Raw genomic sequence first — 10,977 nt, forward strand, 5'->3', positions numbered from 1 at the left:
TCCCATGGCATGGAAAGTTAGGCCCGAGATATCTCTGCCCAGTTTTTCAGGGCGAACAGTGTAATGACAAATATTTCTTTCTCAACCAACATCGCGCTGATAAAAAAATATTGGAAAAGAAAAGAACCAACATCACTCAGTCTGAATAATCTACCCCTCGGTTATTCGTGGGAGTTTGCTCTGTCCATCTTGGCCCCAGACCCTATTGAACAAATACGGCATGGATTCGGAAATCCCAAACGTTGCTATTTCAATGCAAGATACTCTCTGTCAGGAAAAAAAAATTCTCAGCATTATGTGACCTCATAGCAAGGAAGGAGGCCACTCGTTCCATCTTATCTGTTCTGGCTCTTTAAAAAGCCCGTCTCCTGGGCGCCATTCATCTTCTTTACGCGGCGGAATTGCCGTTTCCTTTAAGTTGCTCGTTTTAATCTTGGAGATCCACGTTGCCCAGGCTTCCACCATCCTTTCTTTCTATATCACAACTCATTGGCTGGGGGAAAAAAAAATCCTTCTCTGCCTCCCCTACTCATTCTCTCAAACGTACAAGAAGCGCCAATTCATTGTTTAATCATTTGTAGGTTGAGAGGCTGCATTCTTTAAGACAAGTTCACGTCTTGAACCCGCCGTGCGAGGAGGCGCGGCATGCAATGAGTTAAACATCCTTCAACCATTCCGAGCGTTGGGGTCCACGACTGGGGCTGCCGTGGGTGAATTAGTTAGAAATCTCTCCAGCAGGAACCAGACGGGGAGCTTCTGGGTGACGTGCTCACCCCTGACGTGCCAGTCTTTTCTTTGAACCCCCCCCGTCCACCCTTCGACGGTGTGCGCTGGCGGCCTTGGCTTCAGTCATCCGGATCAGCACCAGCGCCTCGGAACAGCTCCTGCCGCGCCCCCGGCCGCCGCCTGCGCTTTCAGCACCATGAACAGCTCCGCCGACCTGTTGGAATACGCCGGCGGCTTCCAAGTGCTCCAGGCAGCGGAGCTGAAAGTCGCCCTGCCCATCTTACTGGGGGTCATCTGCCTGGTGGGCTTGGCGGGCAACACCATGGTGGTCGCTGTCCTGATGTACGACTTCAGGCAAGCCAAGAGCTCGGTGGCCAACGGTCTGATCGTCCTACTGAGCGCCAGCGACCTCCTCGTCCTGCTCTTCTGCGCTCCCCTGCGAGCCGTCACCTACTCCAGACCGAATTGGTCCTTCGGCTGGTTGATGTGTAAATCTTCCGATTACTTTCTGCAGGCGTGTCTTTCGGCGAAAAGTTTCACCCTCGCCGCCGTGGGCCACGCCCGCTACCAACACGTCGTCAAGCCGAAGAACTACATTCACTTCAAGTGCCGGCGGCTGGTAGCGTTGACCTGCTGCATTTGGTCCCTCTCGTTCCTCTTGCCCATCCCTCACTGGCTGTTCGCCGACATCAGGCACCTTGGAGCCGCCACCGCCTGCGTGCTGGTTATCCCAGCCGACGCCTGGCACTTCATGACCGCTTTTGGAGTGGCGTACCCGCTGGCCGTTTATCTCCTTCCCTTGGGCTTCGCCATGGTGTGCCTGGTCAAGGCTCTCGTGAAGTACAAGCCCGGCAGAAACAGGACCCCCAACCGCAGGTACGAGATCCGGAGGGTGACGGTCATGCTGTTGGCTCTGAGCGGCGCGTTCGCGGTCATGCGGCTCCCTGAGTGGGTGGCGTGGAGCTGGAACAGACACCGAGGGCCGCTCAGCCCGGCGCCACCCATCGCCTTGCTGGTGTTGGCTCAAGTCCTCACGCTGGCCAACTGCACGGTCAACCCCTTGGTACTGCTCGCGGCTTCTGAGGATTTCAAGGAGGGGGTGAGAAGCGCTTGGAAGGTGGCCACTCGCAGGGGCGCCGGCAGACGAGGGGGAACCGCGACCCTGGGCGAGAAAGTTTGCCTGTCCATCCCGCGAGCCGGAGCAGCCAGTTCCATCTGCGCCCTGCCGACCATCTCCGCCCGAGAGGACGTGCCCATTTGCCGCAACCTAGCCCAGAGCATACCGCCCGATGTCCAGTACTTCTGGCAACACAGGAGAAACGCGACGCCGGCGGACAGCAACGACCCAGTCCCCTGGGAGAACCAGGAGCAGGCGTAAAGAGGGCGCCTCACAGGGCAGGACTCCAACCGTGGCTGGCTTTTAGTTTCACCTCTCTCAACTTCATCTCAAGAGTCGCAACGCCGCAGAAAGTTTGTCTCGGCATGTTATAACGGTCTGCTGTCCCACTGAACGCTGGCGGCGGTTGGCAGTTTGCCAATGAGTGCTCACCAAGCAAATCCCCGTCCCCACCCCCTGCTTCGCACGACTCCAGGTCGCCGCCGCACTCCCTTCCCCTCCACGCCACCTTGGCGGAGTGACTTTTCACGTTGCAACCCGACCGGACGGTCGTCCAGAAGCCACCCTCGGCCGCACATGAGCCACGACCATTGGGAGGGAGGCGGAGGAAATCACAACGCAGCCGGCTGAACGGCCGTTAGAAAGCTTCCAGGATCGGTCCGGATGGGGGTGGGGTGGGGGGGGGGGGTTAATGGTGGGAAGGAAGCAAATTTGCCGTGTGTTCTTTGGCGGGACTGAGAATGCGAGACACACAAACGTGGGGTCCGTGTTTCCCGAAATAATTTCCATTGATAATCTCCAGCACGGCCCCCAGAATTTTCTTTCGCAGTTGGCGGAACCTTGCGTCACACTCCCTGGGACTGGAATTCCATCCTCACCTGTCTGCGTGGAGTTCGCATGTTCTCCCTGCCACCGCATAGCTTGGACGGTCCATTGGCCCCACGTGCGAGGGTGAGGCGCAGAAACCACCGGGGGAAGTTGATGGGAATGCAGGAGATTAAAATTGGATTGGCCTTGGGTTGGTTTGAAGCAGGATCCCGTTGGGCCGAAGGGCCTGTTTCCCTGCTGGGCAGCTCTATGATTCTAACTGCTATAGCCTGCTCACTGACATGCAGCAGGTCATGAGTTGAGCCCAACCAAAGGAGGCCGAGGGGCGCCGACAAAAAGGTTGGAGAGACATTGATAGGGGAGATTACCAATGTCTGCTTTCCATGGGAGAGGGTGTAGGCTTGAAGGAAGGAAAGGATCTAATGGGTATTTTTTTTTCATACAAGGAGTAAATGGTATCTAACTACAGGAATTATGTCAATAAGATTGAAAAAGTGCAGAGGAGATTTACAAGGATATTGCGGGGTCTTGAAGCATTGAGTTATGGGGAAAGGTTCAACAGGTTAGGGTTTTATTGCCTGGAGTGGATTTAATAAGAGAATTATGATAGGTATGGAAAGAGTAATTGCAAGCAGCTTTTTTTTTTACACTGAGGTTAGGTGAGATAAGAATTAAAGGACATGAGTGAAGGGGAAACATTAGGGGGAAACTTCCTCATGAAGAGCGTGGCAGGAGTGTGGAACAAGCTGCCAGCTGAATTGGCAAATGAAGGCTTGATTTTGATATTTTAGTAAAATTTGGACAGGAACATGGTTGAGTGGGGTATGGTCCAGGTGGAGGTCAATGGGACTAGGACTGAGTAGAATGGCTGTAGGGTTCTATGATACCTGGAATGAGCTTCCAGAGGTGGTGAAGGCAGGAACAGTAACAACATTTAAGATTCATCTTTACATCTACAGTACTTGAATGAGCAGGGCATAGATGGATATTGCAGGCAACTGGGATTAGTTCTGGTGATGGTCAAAATGGCCTTTAGACCTTCATGACTAGAGAGAATTTATAGCAGCCTATTACCCAATCAAATGGCATGCCACCGGGGTTTGGGAGGAAGCTAGAGCACTGGGAGGAATCCCATGCAGTCACGGGGCGAATGTGAATCCATGCAGACAGAACCGGTGAAAGCAGGTCTCTGGAGCTGAGAGACAACCGCTCTACCAGCTGTTCCGCTGTGCTGCTCAGAGTTTCGCACTCCATCTGAGAGGCTCATTTTAAAGTCCAACCCAACCAATACCAGTGGGATGCTCAAATCTGAAGAGAGAGAGACAGATGGTGAGAGCATTGGGCCCATCGACCTGCTTCTCCATTCAAATCATGGCTGATGTACAATCTTGATCCTATAACCTCTTGAAGCAGAAGGTGAGGGAATCCGATGAGATGACCCATATCTAACAGTCAGGGCAATCAACACTGAGTAAGGGGGTGAGAGAAATTTGCAGAACTTTTCTGTTACTTCCTCATTGAGGTTCCTTCGTAATTTTGAATAATTTCTGCCAATCTTTAATTAATTTCCTGCACAATGAATGAATTTGTTGACCGTAAATATTGTATTTAAATATTGTCCTGTGTTATATCTGAAAGTGGGTAGAGTGAATGGTTCTCCAGGACCATCGCTGGTGAAGAGCTGCCATTCTCAATAGGACCCCTATGGCATATTTAAGTGTTTTCTTCTCACCTCACATAACATAAAGGCATTTTATATAGTCGGCAGGAAGAAATCAAAACTTGACTGCTTTACGGTTAAGGTTGGGGGGGGGGGAGCGGGGGTACTTGACTGCTTCACGGGGGGGGGGAGCGGGGGTACATGAACTTTGAGCTGTCATCCTAAGTGGGGCCAGAGCGGAAAAAAAGGTTGAAAATGACTGGATGGGAGGATACAAGTTATGAGGGAAATGTTGGACTAACTTGGGTTATCTTCTCTAGGGGGTAGGAGGCTAAGGGGTGACCTGATGGAAGTTTATAAGATCAGGGGAGACATTGATTGGATGCACAGTCAGAATTCTTTTCCAAGAGTTAAAACATCAATAAGGGGAATATATGGCCTGGTTGGTGGGGTGGGGGCGGGGGGCAGCTCATTTAAGGGGAAACACGGACTGAGCATAAGAAATAGGAGCAGAAGTCGGCCATGCAGCCCGTTGAGCCTGCTCCGCCATTCAATGTGATCATGGCTGATTTGATCATTGACTTGACTCCACCCACCTGCCTTTTCCCCATAATCCCTCAATTCCATTTTTTTTATGTAAAATTCAATCTAACTGAACCTTAAATATGTTTAATGAAGTCACCTCAACCACTTCCCTGGGCAGAGAATTCTACAGATTCACTACTCTCTGGGACAAACAGTTTTTCCTCATCTCCATCTTAAATCTACTCCCCTGAATCTTGAGGCTGTCTCCCCCATTTTCTATCTAGTCAGTATGAGAGAAGCATGAAGGAAAGGAACTAATCCTGCTTCACAGGGAAGGGGACCCGTAAACCTTGAGCAGTGCCCTAAGGGAGCCATAGCAAAAAGAAATATTGGAAATGGCTGCTCTAGAGGACATGCATTGAAGGTTGGGGTGGGGGGGGGTGGAGTTGGTGTAGAGTTTTAAGGAGATATGTGGGGCAAGTTTGTTTACCCAGGGAGCTGGAGATACTTGGAACAGGCTGCCAGGAGCAGTGGGAGAAGCAGATATTACGCAAGCATTTGAGGCACTTCCAGATAAACATGAAAGGAGTAGAAGGATTAACATCATATGCAAACAGCAGTGTTTTAGTTCAATTGGGCATCATATCAGCACAGACACGTGGACTGAAAGGACTGCTCTGACTGTTCTATACTGTGTGAAGCAAAATGGTTTCAGATGCAGAGAGAGCCCAGGTTGAAGATGATCAACAAGACAGGAGCAGGAGAAATGTTCAATGCACCTCTTGGCAACACTTTGGAAAGCATAATTGTGGGTAGATTTACTAGTGGTTCTGGTAAATATCGTGGGTGGTGAAGCTATTCAAAGCAATTGCCCATCAAAGGCATGGACTATTGATCTGAGAAGCATCTGATTCCCAGCAAAGCAGATTTAAATTCAGAAAATCTGGAAAGAATTTTTTTTTAAGCAGATTGGTTACTGTGAATCTTCAGGATTTGTGTAAAAAGTCCGTTGGCTCATTCATTTCCTTCGGAGAAAGATATCAAGTTTGAGTGAAAGCCTATGTCTATTGTCACGTGTACCAAGATGCAGTGAGAATGGTTGTTTTGCGAGCAGGCTTGCAAACATCTCTTACACAGTGCGGCAAGTGAGACCGTACAAAAGTGCAGTTACAGAAGAGATGAAGCAGAGTTAACATTAGAACATTACAGCACAGTACAGGCCCTTCGGCCCTTGATGTTGTGCACCAAAAAAATACTAAATCTTTCCTACCTCATTATCCTTATTTTTCTTTCCTCCATTTGTGTGTCTAACAGTCTCTTAAATGCTCCCAATGTTCTAGCCTCCACCGCCATCCCTGGCAAGGCATTCCAGGCACCCACAACTCACTCTGTAATAAAATTTACCCCTGGATGTCTCTTCTAAACTCTCCTCCCTTCACTTTGTACACATGTTCTCTGGTGTTTAATACTCCCACCATGAAAAGGCACTGGGAGACCTATCTATGCCCCTCATAATCTTGTAGGGGTGTGTGTGTGTGTGTGTAAGAGATGGTCTGAGGCATGTCACAACCCTCAGCAGATGTTTTTCTCTTGGCTGGAGGCATTCCCATCCCACGCAATGATCCACTCTGACAGGATGCTTATCTTCCCTCCTTCCCTGGTCTAGCCCTTCAGTGACTCAGAGCTCAGAGGGAATGGGCATCACGGTTAGCGACATGGTTAGTGCAATGCTATCACAGCGCCAGCAACTAGGGTTAAAATGCAGGGCTGCCTGGAAGGAATTTGTTTCCACTGGGTGCTCCGGTTTCCTCCCATCCTTGAAAAACATATGGGGTTTTTAGGTCGATTGGTGTATTTCGGCGGCGTGGATTCATGAGTTGGAAGGGCCTGTGACGGAGCTGCATGTCTAAACAAGCAAACTGGTTAACTCTTCACAGCCTTACCAGACTTCCCAGTTCAGGAATGACTAGACATGGAGCTTAAAATTCTGGCTCTATTGCTGACACCCATCAACTAATGTTTGAATGATTTAAACCATAGAGACAGAAAAATGTGGGAAATGCCAAACCTCATTAGTTCTGTACCACATGATAACCAGTTCAATAATGTTCTGCCTTCACATAGAACACTCCAGTAGAGTACAGGCCCTTTGGCCTTTGATGTTGTGCTGACCTTTATGTTCCAACCAAAAAAAAACGGAACCCTCCCTACCTCATAATCCTCAATTTATCTTTCATCCATGTACTTGTCTAGGAGTCTTCTAAATGCCCCTAATGTCCCAGCCTCCACCAGGACACCCGGCAAAGCATTCCAGGCACCCACACTCTCTGTGTAAAAGAACGTACCCCTAATGTCTCCCCTAATCTTTTCTCCCTTCACTGTGTAAAGATGTCCTCTGGTGTTTACTACTCCCATGCTGGGAAAAAGGCGTTGACTTATCTGTGCTTCTCAGAATCCTGTTGACCTCTATTAAGTCACCTCTTATCCTTCGATGGTCCAAAGAGAAAAAACCTATCCAGCGGTTATATACCCCATGGCTTGCATGCCAATGTCCTTACCCACACAAAAATTGAATGGATCTAGGGTGGAAGAGCTTGCTCATTCCCCATGTAAGGCGGACAGACATGAGGCAGTCAGGAAGTTATTCCAGTCTCAATACTTGCAGCTCTGACTGACAAACAAAATCATTTGGAAGAAACTTATAAATTCCAGAACCTGGCTAGAATCTTGACTGAACAAAGAGAAGGACTCAATGGGTGAGACGACATCCATGGAGTGAAGTAGTCAGTTACCGTTTTGCGTTGCTGCACTTTACATTACGATATTTTAAATTTAATTTAGAGATACAGCACTAACAAGCCCTTCTGGCCCATGAGCCCCCATCGTCTAATTATACCCACATGACCAATCAACCTACCAACCCCGTAGTACAACACAAATGTCTGCAGACACCACGGTTGAAGTAAAAACACAATGTTGGAGAACCTCAGTGCAATATATGCAGCAAAAATAATGATACATAACCAATATTTCAGGCTGGAGCTTTTCATCAGGAATGGAAAAGCATCAGCAGGCATCTGAATGAAATGGTAGGGGGGAGGAGCATGGTCCCATAGGCAGGCGGTAATAGGTAGATAAGGGATGGAGGATACAGCAGCAAGTGCGGAGAGGAAGGATGGCTCGATGAATAGATCCAGTAGGGATAAGGGAAAGAAGACAAAGGGAAAGGGAAGGGAGGGGAAGAGAGTTGGCAAGCAAAAACCAGTGAAATCGATGTTAATTCCATCTGATTGGAGAGAGTCCAGATGGAAAATTAAGTGTTTTTCCTCCAATTTACAGGTAGTCGTGGTGGGGTAGTACGGCACAGACAATAGAATGTGACTCAGAACTGAAATGGTTGGTCACAGGGAGATCCCAGTCATTGATGCAGACAGAGAGAAGGTGCTCAGTGAAGTGATCTCCCAGTCTGCATCCAGTCTCTCTGATGCAGAGAAAGGCCACAAAGGGAGCACCGTTGCAGTAGATCACTCCCGCGGATACACACGTGAAGTGTTGCTACCAACCCCATACTTCTTGGGAGCGTGGGAGGAAACTGGAGCACCCAGAGGAAGCCCACCCAAGGCAATGGGACCTTCCAGAGAGCGCCAATTCACACCCAGATTGCTGACGGTGTGACAGCATTGTGCAAACCGCTACACAAACCGTGATCATGAGTTTTGTTCGACTTGCCCATCTCTCTATTAATATGAAATTCTTTCTCGCATGACTTAAGGAAAGGCTTGCATTTATAAAGTGTCTTTCACGATCGCAGGACCTCAGACAACACTTCACAGGCAACCTTTGAAATATTAATGCTTTAGTGAATGATTGACAATAGATAACATTTGTAAACCACCCCACTTCCCCTCTCCCCAAAATATTTTATATTTTCAGATTTTAAAAGGGACAGACAGAGTAAATGTGGATAGGCTTTTTCAATTAAGAAAGGGGGAGATTCAAACTAGAGGACATGGTTTAAGATTGAAGGAGGAAAATTATAAGGGGAACATGAGGGGAAATTTCTTTACGCAGAGGGTGGTGGGGATGTGGAATGAGCTTCCGGCAGACGTGGTCGAGGCGGGATCATTGGTTACATTTAAGAAAGACTGGATCGTTACATGGATAGGAGGGGACTAGAGGGGTATGGACCGGGTGCTGGTCAGTGGGACTAGGAGGGTGGGGATTTGCTATGGCATGGACTAGTAGGGCCCAAGTGGCCTGTTCTGTGCTGTAAGTGGTTATATGGTTATATGGTTAAAGAGGTAGGTGTTCCGAACAAATATTGCAGATTGTAAAAAATACTGAGATGCTGGGGGTATTCATCCAGTCTCACAGAGGTGAAGATATATGAAGTCAGATCACTCCAGGCCAGAAATGGCAACAATATATCTTTACCCTCTGCGGACGCTGCGAGACCGGCTGAGTTTCCTCCAGTATTTGTGTTCTTTTAATGCAATCGCAGCCTCTGCAGACTTCGCATTTCACACAAATATTGCATGAGAGGACCTGGATATCTCCTGGTCTGTTATCTGTTGTGGTGTAAATCTGTTTGAGCCTTCAATCAGATTTTTTGGTTGAAAACCAACGTCAATCACGGGGCAATTTGTTACAGAGTGGAATGAAAAGAAAAACAGATAAAATAATATCATAAAAGTCCTTTGGCACTACTCATCCATGCTGACCAAGTTGGCATTCGGGGTCGTCCTGTTTACCATATCTTTCTGAGGCACATCACAGAACCCTGAATTACTGCTCGCCAATTAAAAATGTTAATATTTTATTTTTCTCGAACCCTCTGTCTGCAGATTTACCCTTTCTCCACTCCACAAATTCCTCTTGATCTCCGGACGTTTCTGCTCACTGCTATTTTATGTGCTCCTCCATTGGAGAAGTTTCTTCAGCTAGAAGGTGGCAAATCTGGGGAGTCCGTTGCCGCAAGCGGCCGTGGCATGGAGGCCAAGTCATTGGGTAGACTTAAGGCGAAGGCTGAAAGGGTGTTGAAGGTCTCGGGGAGAAAGTGGGGGGGGGGGTGTGGAGAATTGGAGTGAGAGAAAAGATGCTTCAGCCTTGACTCAAATGACAGAGCAGACTTGATGGGCCAAATGAGCTAATTTTGCTCCTACATCTTATGGTCCTTTTGTAACCAATGCCTCAAGATCTCCATCGCTCTCTCTCTCTCTGAGGACCTGATCTAAGGATTCCTGAGCTTCATTGTGCTTGGTAATTGCTCAGTGAAGTGATTTTGTTGGCCTGTTGCAAAGGAGCAATATAAGTACAAGTTATTGTTGATGTTAAATGAACCACCCCTGCTGAGAAAAAAAAACTGAATTGAATTGATTTTTTTTATTATCATGTGTTCTGAGAGATGGATGAAAAGCTTTTTCCTTGGTGTGCAACTAACCTATAAGTACAGCAGGAGGTGCAGTAACTTTTAAAAAAAGCACAGAGTGAGGTGTTGCAGTTAGTCGTAGAGTATTTTGTAACCAGGATAAACTACATGATATAGTGAAAGCCATTGTCAAACAGTGCAGTGGCATCACTTATACCCATGCAAGGTCCATTTAAGAGTCTGATAACAGGAGGAAAGAAACTTTCGTTGAGGTTTGTGTTTTCAATCTCCTGCCTGATGGAAGGAGGGAGAGGGAGGACAGTGTGACCGGATTGAGATGGTTCCTTTAATGCAAGGGCTGCTTTCAGAGACAGTGAGAGATGAGAAAAATCAGACTTTTAAAAGCTTAACAGTCCTTCAAAGGAGGAGGCAGTTTGGCCTGTTCCGATTCCTTACTAATTTTGGAATGCGATATGAAGGGTGCCGAAGAATGAGAAGGTATTGTCAGCAAATGCCACTTCAGACATCTGGAACATCAAAAACGGTCCAATCTGCTTCCTGGCAGGTGCTCTTCAAAACTGAGATGCCAAAGTTGCATTGCACTTCCGAGAAATGTGTCAAGCAGGGGATGAATTTGCTGTGTGAACTCAGGAGAGCGTTCCTTAATTGGCTGCCTGAATGAATCCTTAGAGCTGAATTGTTGGAGCACGCCATTAGCTGTAGCCTTCTGCATTCTTTCTGAGGAGCCAGCCC

General features: G+C 48.0%; 1 protein-coding gene across 1 annotated transcript; it reads left to right on the plus strand.

Annotated features, from left to right (window-relative positions):
• Nucleotides 1-922: 922 nt before the first annotated feature.
• On the plus strand, nucleotides 923-2,104 carry LOC138756660 (G-protein coupled receptor 151-like). Its single transcript, XM_069923046.1, has one exon. It carries the CDS (start codon nucleotides 923-925, stop codon nucleotides 2,102-2,104), a length of 1,182 nt encoding a protein of 393 aa, XP_069779147.1.
• Nucleotides 2,105-10,977: the final 8,873 nt, after the last annotated feature.

The sequence above is a fragment of the Narcine bancroftii genome, chromosome 3 (genome assembly GCF_036971445.1).
Source record: "Narcine bancroftii isolate sNarBan1 chromosome 3, sNarBan1.hap1, whole genome shotgun sequence".
NCBI classification, from domain to species: Eukaryota; Metazoa; Chordata; class Chondrichthyes; order Torpediniformes; family Narcinidae; genus Narcine; species Narcine bancroftii.

Excerpts from the sequence above, each read along its gene's own strand:
- LOC138756660 (XM_069923046.1), top strand. The coding sequence starts at position 923 with ATGAACAGCTCCGCCGACCTGTTGGAATACGCCGGCGGCTTCCAAGTG.